This window comes from Prorops nasuta, unplaced genomic scaffold (assembly GCF_024137725.1).
Source record: "Prorops nasuta isolate Cenicafe-Biocafe unplaced genomic scaffold, Cenicafe_Pnas_1.2 PNAS00013, whole genome shotgun sequence".
In the NCBI taxonomy this organism is placed as follows: Eukaryota; Metazoa; Arthropoda; class Insecta; order Hymenoptera; family Bethylidae; genus Prorops; species Prorops nasuta.
In genome coordinates, this window is record NW_027116810.1 from 679,408 (window position 1) to 705,392 (window position 25,985).

General features: G+C 31.9%; 1 protein-coding gene across 7 annotated transcripts; it reads right to left on the reverse strand.

Annotated features, from left to right (window-relative positions):
- Positions 1-953: 953 nt before the first annotated feature.
- On the reverse strand, positions 954-12,404 carry Tom70 (translocase of outer membrane 70). 7 transcript variants are annotated; one of them, XM_066734536.1, is made up of 9 exons: positions 12,296-12,404; positions 11,774-12,039; positions 10,658-10,831; positions 10,382-10,589; positions 10,156-10,297; positions 9,742-10,090; positions 9,413-9,637; positions 1,344-1,564; positions 954-1,180 (listed from the first exon to the last, which is right to left on the reverse strand). In XM_066734536.1, the coding sequence occupies exons 2-9, from the start codon at positions 12,020-12,022 to the stop codon at positions 1,024-1,026; spliced, it is 1,725 nt and encodes a 574-aa protein (XP_066590633.1). In that variant the 5' UTR covers positions 12,023-12,039; positions 12,296-12,404; the 3' UTR covers positions 954-1,023. The 7 variants fall into 7 exon arrangements, 6 of the variants coding, with proteins under 6 accessions (XP_066590633.1, XP_066590635.1, XP_066590631.1 ...); XM_066734538.1 differs by having other exon boundaries at positions 9,742-9,794; positions 9,942-10,090; positions 11,774-12,376; XM_066734534.1 differs by having other exon boundaries at positions 11,774-12,085; positions 12,296-12,373.
- Between the last annotated feature and the right edge of the window lie 13,581 nt (positions 12,405-25,985).

Consider the following 25,985-nt stretch of genomic DNA (forward strand, 5'->3'; position numbering starts at 1 on the left):
TCATTATATCGGCGAAATGAAATGTTCTCAACATTATTTTAGCGGTATTTATATGTGTATAGCTACAGATAGGGGAATAGCGTAAATATGAGGAAAGCTTCGCCGTAATTTTCGATGCTGGAGTGGGGGAACACGTTAGCGTGAGCCGCGAGAGGGGTGGAAGCCTAGCTTTCTTCCTAAAAATTTTTGCTTTTCATCCACCTTAAAAACGCGGGACAATGGTACGGCTCTATTTCTCAACCGATTTCAATGTTTTTGGGCTTGTTGGAATCGTTAGGTCTGGCACCTCGTCATAAAGAAGCTCGAATTTTCGATTTGTTTTGCGTTTAAATAATATTCATGCGAATTTTTAAATAATTTTATTTTTTTCACGTTTTTTGGAAAATACGGCTTTATTTATGACAAAGTGCGAGTCCTAACGATTCCAACAAGCCCAAAAACATTGAAATCGGTTGAAAAATAGCGCTGGACAATTCTCCCTCGTTTTTAGTTCCGTAATGTTGGCTACAGAGGGCTTGAGGGATCCCGTTAAAACGTTAAGATTAATTTTTTCTTAACATTTTGCGTTTATTGACAGGATGAAAAATGGACGAGATTTGAAAGACCTAGACTTAGACTCGTGGGAACCGAAAAATGTTTAAAAACGATAGAATCAAAAATATATTAGAAAAAGTTATTTTGCATATAACCAAACATTAACAACACTTTAAAATATTTATAAATCTAGTTGTTACGTTGCAACGCACATTCCGTAAGTGTAAATTTTTGTAATAGAAATACAATAGTTGCAAACAGAAACGTCTATACAAAAGGTGAACAAAATTATCCATGACTTTATTTATACATCATATTATCCAATTGTTTTATAAATATATATAAAAACTACATGAAATTATTTTTTTTAAACGATAAAGAAAAGTATAACAATACTACATCAGTCATTTATATAAAAATACATTTAAAATCATTTTATTAACCGTTAAGCAATACATTAATTATATAAATGCTTTATCATGGCATACTTTACAAATTTAATATAAAATCTGGACCTAATTTTTCTTTTATAGAAAGTTGAGATTTTGCTGCATCACGTAAGCTAAAAATATGTGTAAGTTCCATTGAAGTACGACCCAATGCTAAAGCTTTATCAAACAACTCTATAGCTTCCTTTAAATTTCCTCTGTAAAAGAAATTTGTTAATTATTATAGATTAAAACGTTATTTATAATAGTATTAAGTTTTCGGAAAAGTTATAATGCATTATCTCATTGCCTACTGTTATGAAAATGCGTCATCACTTTGCTGACAATCCCATTTGCATTATTATTTATTCTAACATTTACCTTTGAACTTCAATAGTTCCTAATGTTTCATAACCAAATTCACATTTATCATCCAATTCTAAAGCTGTTTTTATATATTCAATAGCTTTTACCATATTTGCATTCCATTGTAATTGTAAAAGACCTCTATGAACATAAATCGTTGCATTTTTAGGATCTTTTTCAATTGCCTTAGCAAAATAAATGTCTGCTTTTTGGTAGTCTTGTGTTTCCGAAAGAAGCTAAAAAAATCAATAAATTCATTTATTTTCAATAATTATAAAATATGATAAAATGAGATTAATGGCACAATGTAGGATAATAAGGTAACAATAAAAAAATTTTACGCTCTTATTGTTATTGTTGCTTTTCATAATGACTTGTGTTATTTCCTTAGGGACTACATTGACAAAATCCTAAGGGAAAAATTGCACTAGCTATTTATATTAAATTTATTTGGAAAATTGTCTTCTATTTCTTATAATCTATTAAATTCAATAAAAAAATAATATATTTGTTTTTCTAGTTTATTTTAAATTTTTCATAAAATTTTTGTACTGTTTAGGGTAGATCCACACTTTCCACACTAGAGCACTTTTGCGCGAACGAAAGCCATTCCTGCACCAATACTCTCATCTTCACAAGTATTTTATGCATAAAAAACAAAAGAATTCTAGACTAATAGTACGCGAATACTGTTCGTGCGCACAAAAAGGCTCTAATGTGGATACACCCTTATAACCTCAACTCATAAGAGGATCCATCAAGGTCGAATTTTGTAACTTTCAATTATCTTTTAAAATTTTAGAAATATTAATATTTTTGTAAGGACTAAACTTATTCATTAAGATCCATTCTATAACGGTAAGAAGCCCGTTTTCTAAAAATATAAAAAATAAAAAATAACAAGAATTAAATTTTACTCTGTAAAACAAATCATTATATTTATTAAAAAAGACAGTCTTTACGGCTATGGACAAGAGTATAATGAGTAATTTGAGACCAAAAACAAGTCGATATTGCTACAATAATCGAAGATTTTTGGCTAAAACCAATTCAGCTAAACGAAGAACAGTATCGAATCTGTTTTACCGACTCGATCGTATATCAGTATATTAAACAAGGACAGGCGTATTAGCTATTTCGCTATATTAAGAACGTTCGTCATCACCCTACTACTCCCAGCGAAAATACACTAATAATTCTCCATTACTCATATTCTTCTTATTAGGAGATTGCATGGCAACAGTGCAATTAGGATTTATTTTCATCTGATAAGAAATTATTTTGAATAATCTATGGCTTTACCACCCTTTCTCATGAATCAACGAAACTATGCAATATTTTCATATATCACAGTGACCTATAAAAACTGAAAAAATTGGATAAAATTGTACGAATGTATGAATCTTACCATGCTTCTTCGTTGGCTCATATGTGTTGGTTCATTTGTTCTAATCAACATATAGAAACTCATAACAAAGCACACTGAGATTAGTACACCCGTAATGACTTGTCCAAATATATCGGCTTCTAGAGGCCAAATTATGATAAAATAATTAAGTACAGTTTCATTGATTTTAAGGAAGGAGGGTAGTCATATACTCTTCAAAAACCTCTTTTCAGCTGAAAAAAAATCGTAATAGCACTACTGCGCTGTTATTTCATACTACTGGGATATTATATAGTAAGGAAGATTTTTTGATGTAATTAGGCTATGAGTAGTAGAGAGAAAAGGAACGTTCTTAAGGGGAATCCGTATACCGACATTACAGAGGAAAATTTTTGTCAAATGTAACTCCGTCATTTCTCAAAAGATTTTAATGTTTAACAACCTTTTTGAAAATGCCAGAAAGAGATCTAGACGCCTAATCGGGGAGAAATGGCACAAAAATATAGCACTTTTTCCACTTCGTGCCAAAGAGAATTTTAATTTTTTTATGTATAGTTTAGAACGTCCTTAAAGAGCTCCTAAAGTCTCGAACACGAAGGAGGTAGGGAAGGTTATTATTAATTATAAAAAAATGTTGAAAAATCCGTTTCTTTCTGGTTTAACTTAAATCACTCGCTTATTATTAATCGTATCAAAAAATGTGTCAAATAAAACTTGTTCGTAATTAAATTTTCAATAAGATAGGCGGGGTTTAAAAAATCAATTTGTTTTGTTTATTTGTAAAATCATTAATGAAGTACAGGAAGGGGAGAAAAGTTTAAGTAGTGAAAAACCATATAACAAATGCTTGATTGCTACTGAAAGTTCACTAGAAGGTGTCTTTTAGTTAGTAGAATTTGCTATAAAAGCCATTTTTCGATATCTAAAAATGGTGGCCTATTGAAAAATTATTTATGTCAAAACTTTAAGTAGCTGCCAATTTTTTCCTGGCGGTCATAAATTAATGAAACCAATTGCTAAAAATTGATATTAACGTTATTAACAAATGGTGTAAAGAGCATATTTTTCAATAATAAACAAAGCATTTTTTAATTGAAAAAACCCGTTGCTATCGTCCGAATTTCAGCAACTATTGTATTTTAACAATTGCAATAAAATGGATTGTAATGTTTATAAAAAACCATGAATTTAAAAAAAAACAATAGCGATTGAAGCAGTAAAAGCTGAGTTCATCATGTTTTACTTCACGGTGCACTACGTCGAATGTATTTGACCTTTCGACCTGAAATTTGGCACAGTAGTAGTGCACATATCACCCTATCACCTAAATTTTTTTCTTAATCTTTCGTTCAAGTTTCCTTGTTTGCAACGAAGAAGAATCTGTTAGAATTTACGCGCTCGGTGGTAGCGATCTCCTCGCTACGTGGCGCGGTGGTGGAGGTAGCGCCTGAACAATGCAGGCGCTGGAGATATTAAACAACTTAATTGAAAAATTTATTTCTACACAACCAAAGGTCGTAGATGGATGATTTTTTTTAATTGTATATCATTTTTTCCGTACTTTCCAGCAATATTTATAAAAATTTTATAAGAGTACGGTTAGTGTCAGAAAAGTATGCTTTTTAACTTATTTGTAATTTTCCAGGATTTCGAAATAAAGTACAGACTTGTTTTTAAATTGCAATTAAATATCATATGTATATTTAACTATGCAATTTAAAAACATGTCTGTACTTTATTTCGAAATCCTGGAAAGTTACAAATAAGTTAAAAAGCATACTTTTCTGACACTAACCGTACTCTTATAAAATTTTTATAAATATTGCTGGAAAGTACGGAAAAAATGATATACAATTAAAAAAAAATCATCCATCTACGACCTTTGGTAATGTAGAAATAAATTTTTCAATTAAGTTGTTTAATATCTCCAGCGCCTCCACTGTTCAGGCGCTACCCTTGCGCTACCCCCACCACCGCGCCACGTAGCGAGGAGACCGCTACCACCGATCGCGTAAATTCTAACAGATTCTTCTTCGTTGCAAACAAGAAAAATTGAACGAAAGATTAAGAAAAAAATTTAGGTGATAGGGTGATATATGCACTACTACTGTGCCAAATTTCAGGTCGAAAAGTCAAATACTTTCGACGTAGTGCACCGTGAAGTAAAACTTGATGAACTCAGCTTCTACTGCTCCAATCGCCATTATTTTTTTTAAAATTCATGGTTTTTTATAAACATTACAATGCATTTTATTGCAATTGTTAAAATCCAATAGTTGCTGAAATACGGACGATAGCAACGGGTATTTTCAATTAATAAATGCTTTGTTTATTATTGAAAAATATGCTCTTTACACAATTTATTAATAACGTTAATATCAATTTTTAGCAATTGGTTTCATTAATTTATGACCGCCAGGAAAAAATTGGCAGCTACTTAAAATTTTAACATAAATAATTTTGCAATAGGCCACCATTTTTAGATATCGAAAAATGGCTTTTATAGCAAATTCTACTAACTAAAAGACACCTTCTAGTGAACTTTCAGTAGCAATCAAGCATTTGTTATATGGTTTTTCACTACTTAAACTTTTCTCCACTTCCTGTACTTCATTAATGATTTTACAAATAAACAAAACAAATTGATTTTTTAAACTCCGCCTATCTTATTGAAAATTTAATTACGAACAAGTTTTATTTGACACATTTTTTGATACGATTAATAATAAGCGAGTTATTTAAGTTAAACCAGAAAGAAACGGATTTTTCAACATTTTTTTGAATTAATAATAACCTTCCCGACCTCCTTCGTGTTCGAGACTTTAAGAGCTCTTTAAGGACGTTCTAAACTATACATAAAAAAATTAAAATTCTCTATGGCACGAAGTCGAAATTCAAATGCTATTTCTCCCCGACTAGCCTACGTTGGTCGAATTGTGAAATTTAACTATTTTTTCAATTTTCTTCAGTTTTTAATTTTTTCAAAATTCGACCAATGTAGGTATCTAGATCTCCTTCTGGCGTTTTCAAAAAGGTGGCTAAACATTAAAATCGGTTAAGAAATGAGGGAGCTACGTTTGACAAGAGTTTTGAATAATTTGTTGAAATTTACGCAAAGCTGGCATAACAGAAGGGACGTTGGGTCAGGTTTGCCTCCCCACTCCAGCAGCGAGGGGGGAAGTAGACTTGCTCTTCAGTCACGACATTACTCCCCACTCCGCAGCCTACAATGAATTGCATGGCCTATGTCAAAAATCACGCTAATTTTGCCACACGATACGGTCGTAATTCTTATCCAATTGCCATGAAATCGGTATGAGCATAATCTTTCATTTATTTCGAAGTGAACCACGTTTTTAAATTTTCAATACGAATTTTAGTTTTTTTTCTGTTAGCGATAGAAGATGGAAGTGCGCAACGAACTAATCGAGTTGAACAGTGATCGGAGTTGTCACGCACTTGCAACTTCTTCGGTAAAGAGGGAAAAAACTATAACACTTTTTAAAAATTTACAAACGTAGATCACTCTGTTATAAATGTAGGACTATATTCGTACCAATTTTATTGTAATCGGATAAGAATTACAATCATACGGCGTGGCAAAAGGTAGCGTGATTATTACCATAGGCATGGTCGCTATCTTTTGCAACGCCGTATGATTGTAATTCTTATCCGATTACAATAAAATTGGTACGAATATAGTCCTATATTTATAACAGAGTGATCTACGTTTGTAAATTTTTAAAAAGTGTTATAGTTTTTTCCCTCTTTACCGAAGAAGTTGCAAGTGCGTGACAACTCCGATCACTGTTCAACTCGATTAGTTCGTTGCGCACTTCCATCTTCTATCGCTAACAGAAAAAAAACTAAAAGTCGTATTGAAAATTTAAAAACGTGGTTCACTTCGAAATAAATGAAAGATTATGTTCATACCGATTTCATTGCAATTGGATAAGAATTACGACCGTATCGTGTGGCAAAATTAGCGTGATTTTTGACATAGGCCGTGCAATTCATTGTAGGCTGCGGAGTGGGGAGTAACGTCGTGAGTGTGAAGAGCGAGTCTACTTCCCCCCTCGTTACTGGAGTGGGGAGGCAAGCTAGGTCCAACGTTCCTTCTGTTATGCCAGCTTTGCGTAAATTTCAACAAATTATTCAAAACTCTTGTCAAACGTAGCTCCCTCATTTCTTAACCGATTTTAATGTTTAGCCACCTTTTTGAAAACGCCAGAAGGAGATCTAGATGCCTACATTGGTCGAATTTTGCAAAAATGTAAAACTGAAGAAAATTGAAAAAATAGTTAAATTTCACAATTCGACCAACGTAGGCGTCTAGATCTCTTTCTGGCGTTTTCAAAAAGGTTTTTAAACATTAAAATCTGTTGAGAAATGACGGAGTTACGTTTGACAAAAATTTTGCTCTGTAATGTCGGTATACGGATTCCCCTTAACATATAACGAAATAGCTAATACGTCTGTCAGTGTCTAATATACTGATGTACGGTAGAGTCGGTAAAACAAATTCGATATTGCTCTTTGTTTAACTGAATTGCTTTTAGCCAAAAATCTTCGACAATTTTAGCAATATCAGCTTGTTTTTGATTTCAAATTACTCATTACACTCTCGCCCGTAGTCGTAAAGACATACTTTTTCAACAGTCATTTGTTTTACAAAGTAAAATTTAATTCTTGTTATTTTTAATTTTTCATATTTTTGGAAAACGGGCTTCTTTCCGTTATAGAATGGATCTTAACGAATAAGTTTAATCCTTTAAAAAATGTTAATATTTCTAAAATTTTAAAAGATAATTGAAAGTTAAAATATTCTACCTCGATGGATCTCTTTAAGGACCGGTGTAAGATAGAAAAATTAAGGGCTACAAACTTCAAAATTTAAAGACAAAGAAGCAGTTTTTATGTTCGGGAGATCGAAATAAAGACTCTCTAAAGTAAAACAAGATAAATTATATGATAATTTACCACCTTCACATAGAATTGGCATCTACCTAGGATGATTACTACTTTTTTGTCTTTAAATTCTGAGGTTTGTAGTCCTGAATATTTCCATCTCGCATCTGCCCTTAGTTATTGATAATGTTTGAATTTTAAGCAATTGAAAACAGGCCCCGGACTCTATAACTACAACAAAAATTGCCGCTATCTGTATTGACTGAAAATGAATATAGTGTTTCAGATAAAACGCCCTAGACCATTGACATAACATGCTGTTTAACTTTGTAACTACAAGAGTTAGCAATTTTTGCTATAAAACCTTTCTGAAGCGTCTTTTGATTTGCGTTCAAAAAGGTCTTATAATAAAAATTGCTATCTCATATAATTACGAAGTTAAACAGCATGTTATGTCAATGTTATGTCAATGGTCTGGGGCGTTTTATCTGAAACACCCTGTATATTAAGAAAAATACTCTAATCACTAATATTTTTCTTAATATAACTCAAATTTTGAATATTTCGGTAACGTAAGTATTTTTCTACTCGTTGATTTTTATCGTCATGTTCATTAAGCTATTGCATCGCACCAGGGTAAAATTAAATGAGTTTTTATTTTTTTCGTTATATATATATAGCAGCAGGATGAGTTTTTATTATTGTACGATTTTTAAAACGCATCATATAGCTATAAGAAAATGATAACTGGCATTGTCGAAAATCTAAGTGCTAATTAAATGTAAAAAAGATCAAGTTTACAGGCACCATTAGTCCTTAAAAAAAGAGATTTTCTCGGTGGGTAAATGTTTGATATTTTATTTAGAACTGATTTGAAGGGTTGAATAAAAAAAAATCGCGAACTCCCTTTTTAACGGTCACCCTAATATACAAATACATTTATCAGTACTGAATACACGTACCGATATTTTTTGGTAACTTCGGCTTAACGGTACCGAAATTTGTCGATAAGATTTACACAGAATTGCCTTACAGTTATTAAAAATAGTAAAGGTAGAGCCCCCTCCTCTCCAGTGTTGACTCTAAAGGCGGGTCCAGACTTTCAAGTTGCAAACGAACTTCTTCGCGAACCACATAACAGTTGGTTCGATGCAAAGCGTGTTAAACGTATCACATGAAACTGACAGCATGTATATATGTTTCGCTACGAAGTTCGATTACAAGTTTTGACCTATCTTAACTTGGCAAGCGTATTGTAGAAAGGATGAGTATCTCAAATATCCTTGATCTAACACCAGTGAGAATAAAATGGAATAACACCGTTTAGCGTAATTCCTTCAACCTCGTTGATCTTTTAGCTTTCATGTATTGTTTATTTTAAAGTTCGTTTAATGTAAAGAAAGAATACTTCATGAAAAGACGAAATTAAATGCCACGTGCCAAGCTACGTACATAGGGACTGTAATCGTATTAAGAGCTGAGACAAAGGGTATATTGATAACTTTTTCAAAAAATAAAATTAAATAATAATTTACACAATTATTTTGTTCTCGATTACCTTGTCCATCATGGTATAAATAAGAAGTGTAATGCTTTTGTTTTAATTTTAAAAAGAGAATAATAGCTTGTTTGTAAGATCATAACTTGTAGTTCAAATGTTGCAACATAATTTGAAATAAAGTTTTGGTTTATCATTTTATTTTTTAAAACATCCAAATTACCTAGCTTTCCCCTAGTCACCAAAAGCTACTAAAAATATAAATGACTATTATTTCTTAGTAATATGTACCTGGGCATAGAGAACATAACATTCTGAGCAGTCTGGGAACTTTTGACATGCTTCCTCAAATTTTTTCATTGATGCTGAAAGTAAGTCCATTTCCTTTTGCATTATTGCATATCTGTAGTCTGCATAACATTTCTGTACATATATGACACCATAATTAGGATTTAGCATTATAGCTTTTTCAAAATCTGCTTTAGCTTCAATTATTTTTTCCAAAAGAAGGTTCACCTACAAAAAGGTAGTTAATAATTCTTTTGAAATACACAGTGAAAGTTACATATTTTATAAGAATATAGGCAAATTTAAAATACATAAAAAGAATATAACCTTACTTGCCCTCTGTGGTGATAGATATCGGTACATTTTGGATTTAGCCTTTCAGCAGCTGTAAAGTCATTATAACATTTCTCAACACTTTCCATTTGCATGTATAATGTTGCCCTCTTTATTAAAGCATTTACTTTTGTTTTTACTGATGCTGACCTACTAGTTATAATTGTTTCAAAATCAGTGAAAGCATCTTCATGCTTACCTAACAAAAGACTAAAAGTAGCCCTTAAAAGTATTAGATCCATGTAATATTCATCTTTTTCATCCTCGATTTCTTTCAATTGTTGTGTACAAATCAGTATTATATCATCAAAATTTTGTTCTTTTAATGCTATTATAGCATTTTGTAATCTAAATTATAAGAATATATAGTATAGGTAAAGGAGTAAATGACCTTAAATTTGTTTAATACTTACAAATGATGAATACTTTCAAGAGGTTTATCTACAAGAATGAAAACAGGATCTTCATTGAAAGAAGTTTTATAAGTTTGAATAAAATGTTTACTTGGCATGATAAATTTTTTTTTTGCTAAATGTTCTTGAGCATGTTGCTTCCCTAAAAGGAAAAATTAAAAATAATAAAAACTAACAAAAATAATTTAGAGAATATAACAGAACATTGATTAAAAATGAATAATACCAAGATGTTTTAAAACTCTGTCTGCCATTATTAGGGCAGTATGGTTCTGAAAGCCCTCAAGAATACAAGCAACAGTAACATCTTCTAAGGCAGATTCCAATTCATTAGTTTGTTCCAGAGCTCTAGCTCTACGTAATAAGGCTTTTGCATATTTTGGTTTTAATTCTAATGCTTTAGTACAGTCTTCTTTTACTGAATTATATTTTCTCTACAAGATAAAAAATACAAATATAAGAATTAGAAATATATAAAATTATAACAAAATGATTTATTTACCAAATGTTCATAAGCAGCAGCTCTATTTTGATAAAAAGTAGCAAGCTCTTCTTTATTTTCTTTAGGACATGCATCAATAGCATTATTGTACTCAGCAATTGCTTCGTCATATTTACCTATGCGGAAATGACTATTACCTAAGTTTTTACATTTCTGAGCTTTCATCAGTGGAACCTACAATATGAGTTAATGTATATTCTGCATGCATGGGACATTTAGTTTCTTATTGAAATATGTGAGAAGAAAAAAAAATATATACTGATAAGAAAAAAGAACACACACTTCAGAGTAGTTTATTTTTTACAAAAAGGACTATCTTTTTAAACAAAAATGATTTCATATTGAACCACTCCTATTATCATATTTTAGATATTTGTCAAAGCTGCTATTTAATAATTACAGCTGTATGATTAATGATTCTACTTAATTTGTTTGTTTTATTAAAACTAGGTGAAAGATATACATTTGTTAAAGATTACTAATATAACTTTGCTAAAAACATTAAATACAAATTAAGAAACAATTAAGGTATATATGGTTTTCCAAAACAACAAAAAATCATTTAGTTTTTAAATATTCTATAAAACTCATTTAATTGTGCAATGTTAAAAAATTGCAGTATTTTAAAAAATCATTAAAACTAACAGCACATGATGTAGAATTTGGAGAGTTAACTGACATTTGGTCATTAAATGCAAATACTTTAACCAACAGTCATTCAAGATAAAGTACATATCTAGAATCTACTAGGTTAATCTCACTCGAAGCATTAAACTTTTTCATATTTCTGAATGTTTACTGGATTTAAATAATTATTGTTGATTGGGCATTAGTAATGTCCCAAACTGGCAGCAAGCATTAAAATACCAGAAGCAACCCAAAAGGTCAAAAAGCATAGTGTGCTGCTAAGTTCAAAAGAATTTTATAAAATTATTTTTGTGTAAATATAACAATGACAAAAAAACAATTTTTTTATAAACCTCTGAAGCATGTAAATTCATAAATAATCTAATATAAAGTGACTTTCTTTTAATCGGTTCTAGTCACATTTTAAAAAAATCATACTACTTTCTGAAATGAGTTGTTTTTTCTGCCACTAAATAGTCTAAGTCTAACCTCTTTCAAAACATTGCTATTGCTTAAGTTGCACTCTTCATCAATGGAAATTTGCTGATTCCTAGCAGTACCATTTTCTTCCACAGAATTTTTATTCTTGCCACGACTGGGTTTTGATGACGGTTTTGTGTTATTTTTGTAATATATATATCCAAGACCAAAGGCAATCGGTGCTCCAACAAAAAGAGCAACTTGCCATTTCGGAAGAGAATTACCAGCTATGCTATTACTTCCATTTAAGGTTGACATATTCTTCAAGAAAATAGCTATCGTACTTGGAATAGATTAGTACTTACAACTCTTACTTAAAACCTGACATTTTAAAAGCGTGTTAAGGGCCAGTATTTCTACCTACTGGTAAACATCTTGGTAAAATTATTTATTTGGTTAATATGACAAACCGCAGTAGATTCTATTCAATTTCAAGCTTTATCAAACAGATAAATTTACCAAGACTTTTACTATAGGTGGAAAAACCAGCTTTGCGATAATTCATAAGCTGCTAAAAAGCTAAATATTCACCACACTTTAGAGCATGGGTTAATCACGCAGCTCAACACAACCGCAACGTTGCCAGGTTCGCCATTTTGAATTTTGTTTGCAGTGCACACTGCACACTGCACAGTGAAAAATTGTACAATTTTAACGACAGATATCGCTGTTAGCCAGTAGTGTGCAAGGTTGCCAAGTGTAGTACACTGTTCAAAACTGAATCATGTACAGGTATAGTTTCTGCTTCCCTATACTATCTTGTAGCAAAAATGCTTCTCGCAAAATTGATTCATGTCCATCTCAACTCCTCTATACTATCTTATAGCAAAAATTTAAAGACAACAGCGTCAACAGCAGACGAAACGCGACATCGACAAATATGAAGATGACGTTTTAGACGTATAGTAAAAGTATTATCCAGAAAGCATATTATTTATGTTGGAAACGTAGGGATGTCGAAAAATGGAATGGAAAATAATGCAAATATGGTGCATATATATAATATTATTTATCAAGTATAAAAAGGAAGAGATCGGATGTAATTTTCAGCCTATAAAGAGGAAAAAGCATCAGATAAGCATCGGGAGCAGTAAATCAAAAGAAAGATTAAGGAATATTTTGCTTTGTTAAATTAATCTTTCTTCTGACTTGCTGCTCCCGATACTTATCTGATGCTTTTTCCTCTTTATAGGCTGAAAATTGCATCCGATCTCTTCCCTTTTATACTTGATAAATAATATTATATATATGCACCATATTTGCATTATTTTCCATTCCATTTTTCGACATCCCTACATTTCCAACATAAATAATATGCTTTCTGGATAATACTTTTACTACGTCCAAAACGTCATCTTCATATTTGTCGATGTCGCGTTTCGTCTGCTGTTGTCATTAAATTTTTGCTATAAGATAGTATAGAGTAGTTGAGATGGACATGAATCAATTTTGCGAGAAGCATTTTTGCTACAAGATAGTATAGGGAAGCAGAAACTATACCTGTACATGATTCAATTTTGAACAGTGTACTTTCGGTACTACCGTAGTACCCAAAAGCGACATATCCTATAGCGTAGTACTATTTTGGGTACTACGCTATAGTCGCTGCTGATACTACTGGTCGGCGGAAATACGTCAGAGGGTAGAGACTGTAGAGGGACCGCAATACAGTGATGCCAGAAACGGACTTTTTTTCCAAAAAAACAGTTGAACAGAGGGGGCATGCACACAACGATAAATACCCCTATGCGTGTGACTAGCCACTTTTATGCCGATTCGGGCAACTTCGGCTTTAGAGAAGGACAGCGACATTTACTACGTCACTCTACATACACAAGTCTACGGCATATGCGTGTGAGCTGCTTGCGTCATCGAATACCGGGAGACTAACACCAGAGATGAAACGGGAGATTGCTCATGCGAGGTCCCGAGGCAATCCCTACCGGTAGGCGGCGCTGGTGTTGGCAAACGCGTGTCTCAGGTCCATCTAACCCCTAACGCCATCTATCGGAAGAGACCACGAAGCACGAGCGTTAAGCTTAGAATAGGGTAAAACATATATGCATTGTTGCCAGAAAGCGGAATAAAGAGAGAGCGGAGATATTTTCTCGGACCTCTCTGTCTTTCTCGCTGTTAGCTTCTAGCAGAAGAGTCGAGGCAAAATCTTTCCGTTTCGCTTTGCCGAAAATCTACCAATATTCGATGTCATTTATATTTGCAGGCCAATGCCTTTATACATGATTTTTTCAGCATATTTATTTATCAGCATTGACTTATTTAAATCAATAATAAATTAAGGAAATGCGTATTTGATATATAATAATTATTTTAACTATAATTTCATCGTTATATTTCGCTTATTTCCGTAAAATCTGCATTTCTTTAGTTTATTATTGATTATTGTAAGTCAATGGCAATTTAAAAAAATTTAATCTTAAAAAAAAAAGAAAAGTACCGATCAGGAATCGAACCCGGACCCACGAATCGCCACGCGATTACCTTACCGCTTAGACCACGAGACTTCTTCAGTGCATCGTAAACAGATAGTCTTTTTAAGGGCTTGAAATCTTCTATTGAACCATATAAATAAACGAAGAACCGACATCTTTATTCATTATTATTCTATCATAATGATACACAAATTAAAGAATAATTATATAATGTAGATTTTCAAAAGCTTTTCCAATAACCAAGAACGGAAACTGCGAGCGTTAATTGATTATTTATCTTCGTTCTTGGCTATTGGAAAAGCTTTTGAAAACTATTCAAAATATAATTATTCCTTAATTTGTGTACCATTATGACAGAATAATAATGAATAAAGCTGTCGGTTGCTCGTTTATTTATATGGTTTAAAAGAAGATTTCAAGCCCTTAAAAAGACTATCTGTTTACAATGCACTGAAGAAGCCTTGTGGTCTAGGCGGTAAGGTAATCGCGTGGCGATTTGTGGGTCCGGGTTCGATTCCTGAACGGTACTTTTCTTTTTTTTTTCAATGGCCATTGACTTACAATAATCAATAATAAACTAAAGAAATTCAGATTTTACGGAAAGAAGCGAAATATAACGATGAAATTATAGTTAAAATAATTATTATATATCAAATACGCATTTCCTTAATTTATTATTGATTTAAATAAGTCAATGCTGATTAATAAATATGCTGAAAAAATCATGTATAAAGGCATTGGCCTGCAAATGTAAATGACATCGAATATTGGTAGATTTTCGGCAAAGCGAAACGGAAAGATTTTGCATCGACTCTTCTGCTAGAAGCTAACAGTGAGAAAGACAGAGAGGTCCGAGAAAATATCTCCGCTCTCTCTTTATTCCGCTTTCTGGCAACAATGCATATATGTTTTACCCCTATTCTAAGCTTAACGCTCGTGCTTCGTGGTCTCTTCCGATAGATGGCGTTAGGGGTTAGATGGACCTGAGACCTGAGACACGCGTTTGCCAACACCAGCGCCGCCTACCGGTAGGGATTGCCTCGGGACCTCGCATGAGCAATCTCCCGTTTCATCTCTGCTAACACATATGTATGATCCATCCGTGAGAGCCTTCCCAAAGTTTAGCAAAGTGTCAAAAATTCTCGTGTTCATAATCTATATTAACCTGTTCGAATGTTTTACGTGAGTAAAGTGTAGTGAAGTGAAATGTCAAGTGTGGATAATAAAGAAGATTGTGGGGAATCATCATCGAGTATGACATCCACAGGTAAATTATGAATTATTCTGTAAAGTTTTTGGTGCTTGTTTCAACGTTTTCGTTTTTGTAGGTTATTTTAATGGAAGGGTTTTGGTGGGTAGGTGCGGAATAGCCATAAATCCTGTTGAGTGTCGAGTTTGGATTTAATATTCCAAATAACTTGACCTCTCCAGGTCGGCAGCAAGTCCCACACTACCCGTGCAAAGGATCCTTGTATCGTTTGCACGGGTAGTGTGGGACTTGCTGCCGACCTGGAGAGGTCAAGTTATTTGGAATATTAAATCCAAACTCGACACTCAACAGGATTTATGGCTATTCCGCACCTACCCACCAAAACCCTTCCATTAAAATAACCTACAAAAACGAAAACGTTGAAACAAGCACCAAAAACTTTACAGAATAATTCATAATTTACCTGTGGATGTCATACTCGATGATGATTCCCCACAATCTTCTTTATTATCCACACTTGACATTTCACTTCACTACACTTTACTCACGTAAAACATTCGAACAGGTTAATATAGATTATGAACACGAGAATTTTTGACACTTTGCTAAACTTTGGGAAGGCTCTCACGGATGGATCATACATATGTGTTAGTCTCCCGGTATTCGATGACGCAAGCAGCTCACACGCATATGCCGTAGACTTGTGTATGTAGAGTGACGTAGTAAATGTCGCTGTCCTTCTCTAAAGCCGAAGTTGCCCGAATCGGCATAAAAGTGGCTAGTCACACGCATAGGGGTATTTATCGTTGTGTGCATGCCCCCTCTGTTCAACTGTTTTTTTGGAAAAAAAGTCCGTTTCTGGCATCACTGCCGCAATATAGATATTTCTAATTTCAAAATACATAATGCATGGTCCGTGAGCCAAGACAAATGTTAGTATATACATACCACAAGTTATAAAGTAATATAAAGAAATAAAGTGACAGTTTTAATCTTACTGACAGCTGATATACTGATGGTATAAGTGAATAAATAAAGTGACGAAATTTGTAAAATGTACATAAAAATAATTTTTAAAAGTATATAAAGGACTGAACATTTTAGATAAGTATAACAATAAATTTTATAATATAAAATGTAAGATATAAATATTTTGTGGTACTTTGTGGGATTTTATTTCAGATTAAATTATAGTAATGTGTTTACTATGTCACTGTGCTGAGAATGGAGCTATGCAGATTTTCAAAATTAAAATAAAGGAATAGACTAAACATAATGTGGTTATTGTGTCATCGTTGAGATTCAAACTATGTTAATTGAGACGGATAATAAAATAAACGAGTGAAAAAACTGGGTAAATACAATAATAAATAAAGAAGCTGACAAATTAGATATATAATATAAAATGTAAGATATTTTATAGTACTTTCTGGGATTTTATTTCAGATTAAATTATAGTAATGTGTTTACTATGTCACTACTGAGGATGGAGCTATGTGGATTGAACATTAAAATGAAAGGAATAGATTCACCATATTATGGTTACTGTGTCATCGCTGAGGATCAAACTGTGTTAATTGAGATGAATATTAAAATAAACAAGTCAACACATTGGGTAAATACGATACAAATAAAGAAGCTGACAGATTACATTTGTAATTTCAAATGTAAGATTTTATATAGTACTTTTTGGTATTTTGTTTCAGATTAAATTATTGTAAAGTGTTTACTATGTTAATGCTGAGAATGGAGCTATGTGGATTGAACATTAAAACAAAAGGAATAGATTCACCATAATGTTGTTTCTGTGTCATCGCGGATGAGGATCAAACTGTGTTAATTGAGACAGACATTAAAATAAATGAGTCAGCATTTTGGGTAAATACAATAATAAATAAAGAAAATGACATAATAGATATATAATATAAAATGTAAGATGTTTTATAGTACTTTGTGGGATTTTGTTTCAGATTAAATTATAGTAATGTACGTGTGTTTACTGTATCACTGCTGAGGATGAAGCTATGTGGATCGAACATTAAAAGAAAGAATAGATTGACCATAATATGGTTACTGTGTCATCGCTGAGGATCAAACTGTGATAATTGAGATGAATATTAAAATAAAGAAGCTGACAGATTAGATATATAATATAACATGTAAGATATTTTACAGTACTTTGTGGGATTTTATTTAAAGTTAATATATGTAAAATAAAATTTTTGTTTTCTTTTTACTATTGTATCTATATGAATTACTATATGTTGCAATCTCTTAAAATTAAGCCTCTGCTTTTATTAGCAAACTAATAGTTCCACACGGCAGTGATGCCAGAATCAAGCTTTTAGCAACAAAAATGAAGATAAGCGCTAGCCAGCAGCAGTATAGAAAATTTAAAGGGAAGCGGTACAAACACAACTATGCCTGGAGAGCATAGGTGTGATTTGGACTTCAGGCAACATTGGCGTCAGAAGAAGAGCGACTACCGGTAACCGTGACATTTTTACGTGTCATCCGAGTGAAGTGGTGCTGCGTTTACCTAAAAACTCAAAGCAAATAAAAATGCTTTTCCTAAATTGATTTTTAATATTGATAAAATGGTCAAATGTAGCCATTAATTAATTAGATTTGGTAATAAATACAGAAAATGCGTTTTATTATAACAAATGAGTTGAGGTAAAATAAACTCAATGTTTTTATATTAATCTGTTAACAAATGCATTTTTTTATTTATTATTGAGTCCAATAAATTAATGGTTATTAAAAAAAAAATTTCTTGTATTGAAAAAAAAAATGAAAAAATTTTAAACTTCACCAAGACACGAACACGAGCCCACCGAATGACAAACGGCAACCTTATCGCCTGCGCTACAGCGCTCACTTGATGTACCAAGAGCAAAACAGCCTTTTAAAGACTGACTACAATTCTTTCACTAACTCGTCATAAACGATCAAAAATTAGCTGCAATAATAAATACATTTATCTCCACAGCATTATTGCACTAAATTTATTATGTTTTTAATTTGAAGCATACATTTTACATGAAGATACGATACTTTAAGGGTGTTCATGCAATACTCTAAATACAAAACTATTCATATGCTGGTTTATCATAGTTATTCGACTACATATAACAAATATTATAATATTAATTAATTTATGATAGTTGAGCATATGAATAGTTTTGTATATAGAGTACTGAATGGTTACCCTTAAATTATCATATCTTCATGCAAAATGTATGCTTCAAATTAAAAACAATAAATTTAGTGCAATAATGCTGTGGAGATAAATGTATTTATTATTGCAGCTAATTCTTGATCGTTTATGACGAGTTAGTGAAAGAATTGTAGTCAGTCTTTAAAAGGCTGTTTTGCTCTTGGTACATCAGGTGAGCGCTGTAGCGCAGGCGGTAAGGTTGTCCTTTGTCATGCGGTGGGCTCGTGTTCGAGTCTTGGTGAAGTTTAAAATTTTTTCATTTTTTTTATCATTACAAGGAATTTTTTTTTTAATAACCATTAATTTATTGGACTCAATAATAAATAAAAAAATGCATTTGTTAACAGATTAATATAAAAACATTGAATTTATTTTACCTCAACTCATTTGTTATAATAAAACGCATTTTCTGTATTTATTACCTAATCTAATTAGTTAATGGCTACATTTGACCATTTTATCAATATTACAAATCAATTTAGGAAAAGCATTTTTATTTGCTTTGAGTTTTTAGGTAAACGCAGCACCACTTCACACGGATAACACGTAAAAATATCACGGTTAGCGGTAGTCGCTCTTCTTCTAAAGCCAATGTTGCCTGAAGTCCAAATCACACCTATGCTCTCCAGGCATAGTTGTGTTTGTACCCCTTCCCTTTAAATTTTCTATACTCCTGCTGGCTAGCGCTTATCTTCATTTTTGTTGCTAAAAGCTTGATTCTGGCATCAGTGCCGTGTGGAACTATTAATTTGCTAATAAAAGCAGAGGCTTAATTTTAAGAGATTGCAACATATAGTAATTAATATAGATACAATTGTAAAAAGAAAACAAAAATTTTATTTTACATATATTAACTTTAAATAAAATCCCACAAAGTACTGTAAAATATCTAACATGTTATATTATATATCTAATCTGTCAGCTTCTTTATTTTAATATTCATCTCAATTATCACAGTTTGATCCTCAGCGATGACACAGTAACAACATTATGGTGAATCTATTCTTTTTTTTTAATGTTCGATCCACATAGCTTCATCCTCAGCAGTGATACAGTAAACACACGTACATTACTATAATTTAATCTGAAACAAAATCCCACAAAGTAACTATAAAACATCTTACATTTTATATTATATATCTATTCTGTCATTTTCTTTATTTATTATTGTATTTACCCAAAATGCTGACTCATTTATTTTAATGTCTGTCTCAATTAACACAGTTTGATCCTCATCCGCGATGACACAGAAACAACATTATGGTGAATCTATTCCTTTTGTTTTAATGTTCAATCCACATAGCTCCATTCTCAGCATTAACATAGTAAACACTTTACAATAATTTAATCTGAAACAAAATACCAAAAAGTACTATATAAAATCTTACATTTGAAATTACAAATGTAATCTGTCAGCTTCTTTATTTGTATCGTATTTACCCAATGTGTTGACTTGTTTATTTTAATATTCATCTCAATTAACACAGTTTGATCCTCAGCGATGACACAGTAACCATAATATGGTGAATCTATTCCTTTCATTTTAATGTTCAATCCACATAGCTCCATCCTCAGTAGTGACATAGTAAACACATTACTATAATTTAATCTGAAATAAAATCCCAGAAAGTACTATAAAATATCTTACATTTTATATTATATATCTAATTTGTCAGCTTCTTTATTTATTATTGTATTTACCCAGTTTTTTCACTCGTTTATTTTATTATCCGTCTCAATTAACATAGTTTGAATCTCAACGATGACACAATAACCACATTATGTTTAGTCTATTCCTTTATTTTAATTTTGAAAATCTGCATAGCTCCATCCTCAGCACAGTGACATAGTAAACACATTACTATAATTTAATCTGAAATAAAATCCCACAAAGTACCACAAAATATTTATATCTTACATTTTATATTATAAAATTTATTGTTATACTTATCTAAAATGTTCAGTCCTTTATATACTTTTAAAAATTATTTTTATGTACATTTTACAAATTTCGTCACTTTATTTATTCACTTATACCATCAGTACATCAGCTGTCAGTAAGATTAAAACTGTCACTTTATTTCTTTATATTACTTTATAACTTGTGGTATGTATATACTAACATTTGTCTTGGCTCACGGACCATGCATTATGTATTTTGAAATTAGTAATTAGAAATATCTATATTGCGGTCCCTCTACAGTCTCTACCCTCTGACGTATTTCCGCCGACCAGTAGTATCAGCAGCGACTATAGCGTAGTACCCAAAATAGTACTACGCTATAGGATATGTCGCTTTTGGGTACTACGGTACGGTAGTACCGAAAGTACTACACTTGGCAACCTTGTCACGGACCATGCATTATGTATTTTGAAATTAGTAATTAGAAATATCTATATTGCGGTCCCTCTACAGTCTCTACCCTCTGACGTATTTCCGCCGACCAGTAGTATCAGCAGCGACTATAGCGTAGTACCCAAAATAGTACTACGCTATAGGATATGTCGCTTTTGGGTACTACGGTAGTACCGAAAGTACTACACTTGGCAACCTTGACATCAACTATTATATTGTGAGTGTTTTTGGCCTCAAGTGGGTCAAACCCCTTAACGACAACTGTCGGTATCGCTAACTACCGACAGTTATCGCTTGCGCTAACGAAAGAGCGATTCTGTAACTTTAGTTTTACGACAATAGTCGGTGCAACTCATATTTGTACGATAACGATAAAATTCGTTAAGGTTCTAGGGAAGTTGGTAATATTGGTGTATTTAATACCAACCGAAATAGGAATTTTTATGTTACTTGACTATATCAATTTTGACTATAGCAAAATTATCATATTTTATTTAAAAGAAGTATTAAAACGTAAGTATATTTTAATTAAAATAACTATTAAAAATTAATGTTTTAACATTTTTTTGAGTCAGACAATGTACAGTTAGTGCCTGTGTGCTATAGTTAAATAATACAATTAATTCTATATTTTAGAGAATACCTCTGCATATATACATATATATATATATTTAGTTATTTTTAAATATAAAAATTGGAAAAATATTAAATTTTATTTCCTATGATTTTTACTGTAAGCCTTAATTTATAAAGAAAATTTATTGTAAGTACTTTTTTGTGATATCTAAATATTAATTTAAGAAATATTTGTGACATTTATTATATTTACTTTCTCGGTAAACTTCTACCGACGCCTATCACGGTCGTCGTTAAGTTAACGATAGAATTCGGTAGCGACCGCCCTTTTTAACGACAATTATCGAAATCTTTGTGTTACAGAATCGCTCTTAGCGATATCTCTCGGTAACTCGATTCAATTACCGAAAGTTGTCGATAACTAGTTACTGAATCCATATAGACGGAAGTTACAGAATCGCTCTTTTCGTTACTGCAAGCGACAACTATCGGTAGTTAGCGATACCGACAATCATCGCTGGGAAGTTACAGAATCCCAGCACTGATCTCGGAAAATAAACGTCCTATGAATACGGCCGTATACCAGCCTGGGATGAGGTTCCTAAACGCATCATGGGGACGCCATTTCTAGCGGTCATTGCAGAGATAAGACGGGAGATTGCTCATGGCGTGTCAGAAAATAATCCTGAAACGGTGGCGCCACCACTTCAGCGAAAGCATTGCCAGATTAGGAAGCCCGTATGGCCATCTATCGGGACTGATTCGAAGCAACGACAAGCAAAGTCCAGAGAGGGTAAAACAGATCTAAACCAGATAATAATTTGCGAAAAAGATTTTATGTAAAAATATAAAGATCTCATGTATGTAAGGCAACAAAAAACAATTTACAAATAAAGTTAGTTAATACAAAAGCATAGAAGAATATTCGACACTCATATATTACTATGTAGCCTTTCCTAACTCAAATATTATTTATAGATAATTATATTATACTCTTTTCTTCGCATGTATACGTTATTACAGAGAGAGAAAAAATATATAAAAATTAAATAGTAAAAATATAATTCATGAAACCATGTTTGTTAATCTAATACCTTAAATACAAAAGCTATTATACATTTTAATCGGGGAATTGTGATTAGTTCGTATAGCTCCGGTATATTTCGAGTACGAGAGAGAGCGGTATACTTTTCTCAGACCTCTCTTTCTCGCGCTCCTTCTTCGCTCGTTTAGCCAACGAGCTTAAACGGGAGAAGCCGAGCTAGCCGAAGAAAATTAAGAAATGTCTTTTTCGCGGTCAGCTATGATAAAAACTGAATACGCTAAATGTGAGTGTATTAAGATAAAATATTTATAAGCAGCCGTTAACTTATTAGATTTTATAATAAATAAGGAAATGTGACGATATTACGTAACATTGGTCAATTGTCTTAAGACTCATATGTTACGGATTACTGTTAAAAATATTTTATTTTCTTAATTTATTATTTAATCTAGTAGGTTAATGGTAATAAAAAAAAATCATGATAAAAAAAAATTAAAAAAGTTTGCATGAGTCTGCGGGAATCGAACCCGAGCCCGCGTAAGTAGCAAGCAAGCGCATTACCATCTGTGCTACGGAACGTATTTGGTAAGTCAGAAGCAAAGTAGCCTGATACAACAATGGAAGCTTTCTCTATGAAATTCAATTTACAGAATAAAATATCAATTATAATCGTATATATATTTATTTCGTATGTCTTTTCCTAATGAAATAAAATGTTTCTTTTGCATATTTCTAATCATTAATCACTTTAACAGCTGTAGCTTCAAAAAGTGACTCCAACATTACAAAGAATATTTAATGAGCAATCTCCCGTTTCATCTCTGGTATGCACAATATATGTATAATGTCATTAACATGTTAGATAAAAAAATATGAAAAAATGGAGTTTTAATATATGATAGTCATACGCGTTCAAAACATATATATCGAGTTTCAAACTGCAAATATTTTTATAAAGATTTAATTTTTATTTTATTAGTAATTCAAATAAGTTATTAATGACTACTTTAAATATTCTAAAATTATAAAAAATGGAAAAAAAAGTGTCGAAGAGGTCTCGAATCTGGGCTCACCGGTTCCAAAAGCCGAGTACGCGTATTTGTGGCTGCTCTATAAAGTTTATGCAAGTTTATCATATATATCCTTAAGTCTCCTATAGCTCATATGGTAAGGTCTCGGCTTTTGGAACCGGTGAGCCCAGGTTCGAGACCTCTTCGACTCTTTTTTTTCCATTTTTTATAATTTTAGAATATTTAAAGTAGTCATTAATAACTTATTTGAATTACTAATAAAATAAAAATTAAATCTTTATAAGAATATTTGCAGTTTGAAACTCGATATATATGTTTTGAACGCGTATGACTATCATATATTAAAACTCCATTTTTTCATATTTTTTTATCTAACATGTTAATGACATTATACATATATTGTGCATACCAGAGATGAAACGGGAGATTGCTCATTAAATATTCTTTGTAATGTTGGAGTCACTTTTTGAAGCTACAGCTGTTAAAGTGATTAATGATTAGAAATATGCAAAAGAAACATTTTATTTCATTAGGAAAAGACATACGAAATAAATATATATACGATTATAATTGATATTTTATTCTGTAAATTGAATTTCATAGAGAAAGCTTCCATTGTTGTATCAGGCTACTTTGCTTCTGACTTACCAAATACGTTCCGTAGCACAGATGGTAATGCGCTTGCTTGCTACTTACGCGGGCTCGGGTTCGATTCCCGCAGACTCATGCAAACTTTTTTAATTTTTTTTTTATCATGATTTTTTTTTATTACCATTAACCTACTAGATTAAATAATAAATTAAGAAAATAAAATATTTTTAACAGTAATCCGTAACATATGAGTCTTAAGACAATTGACCAATGTTACGTAATATCGTCACATTTCCTTATTTATTATAAAATCTAATAAGTTAACGGCTGCTTATAAATATTTTATCTTAATACACTCACATTTAGCGTATTCAGTTTTTATCATAGCTGACCGCGAAAAAGACATTTCTTAATTTTCTTCGGCTAGCTCGGCTTCTCCCGTTTAAGCTCGTTGGCTAAACGAGCGAAGAAGGAGGGCGAGAAAGAGAGGTCTGAGAAAAGTATACCGCTCTCTCTCGTACTCGAAATATACCGGAGCTATACGAACTAATCACAATTCCCCGATTAAAATGTATAATAGCTTTTGTATTTAAGGTATTAGATTAACAAACATGGTTTCATGAATTATATTTTTACTATTTAATTTTTATATATTTTTTCTCTCTCTGTAATAACGTATACATGCGAAGAAAAGAGTATAATATAATTATCTATAAATAATATTTGAGTTAGGAAAGGCTACATAGTAATATATGAGTGTCGAATATTCTTCTATGCTTTTGTATTAACTAACTTTATTTGTAAATTGTTTTTTGTTGCCTTACATACATGAGATCTTTATATTTTTACATAAAATCTTTTTCGCAAATTATTATCTGGTTTAGATCTGTTTTACCCTCTCTGGACTTTGCTTGTCGTTGCTTCGAATCAGTCCCGATAGATGGCCATACGGGCTTCCTAATCTGGCAATGCTTTCGCTGAAGTGGTGGCGCCACCGTTTCAGGATTATTTTCTGGACGTTTATTTTCAGGGATTAGATCCAGATCTCGGATCAAACTTACCGCAGTGTCGCAACTTACAAAAAAAAAACTAGATCACCCTAGACTAATCCGGATCAAGTAAGGAGGCTTTCGCGAGAGTGAATCCGGATCCAGATTTAAGTAGAGTAATTGGGGCCTATTCAGATGTGGAAATTTTAGCTGTCATTAGTGACATTATTCTAATCAACAAAAGGTAAATATTAAATTTCCAATTTGTTTTGCTAAAGATAAAGAAAGAAGTATAATAATCATTAATAATTTTCACTTTTTATATAATATATTAACTTTCTTACATAATTTATACATCATCTTCCTCCTCATCATTTTCAAATAAAATATTCCATAAATTCATATAATCCATTGTTTAATCTGTAAATAATATGTTATTAAGAGAAATTATGTAAGAAAATTAATATATTATATAAAAAGTGAAAATTATTAATGATTATTATACTTCTTTCTTTATCTTTAGCAAAACAAATTGGAAATTTAATATTTACCTTTTGTTGATTAGAATAATGCCACTGATGACAGCTAAAATTTCCACACCTGAATTGGCCCTAATTACTCTACTTAAATCTGGATCCGGATTCACTCTCGCGAAAGCCTCCTCACTAGATCCGGATTAGTCTAGGGTGATCTAGAATTTTTTTTTCGTAAGTTGCGACACTGCGGTAAGTTTGATCCGAGATCTGGATCTAA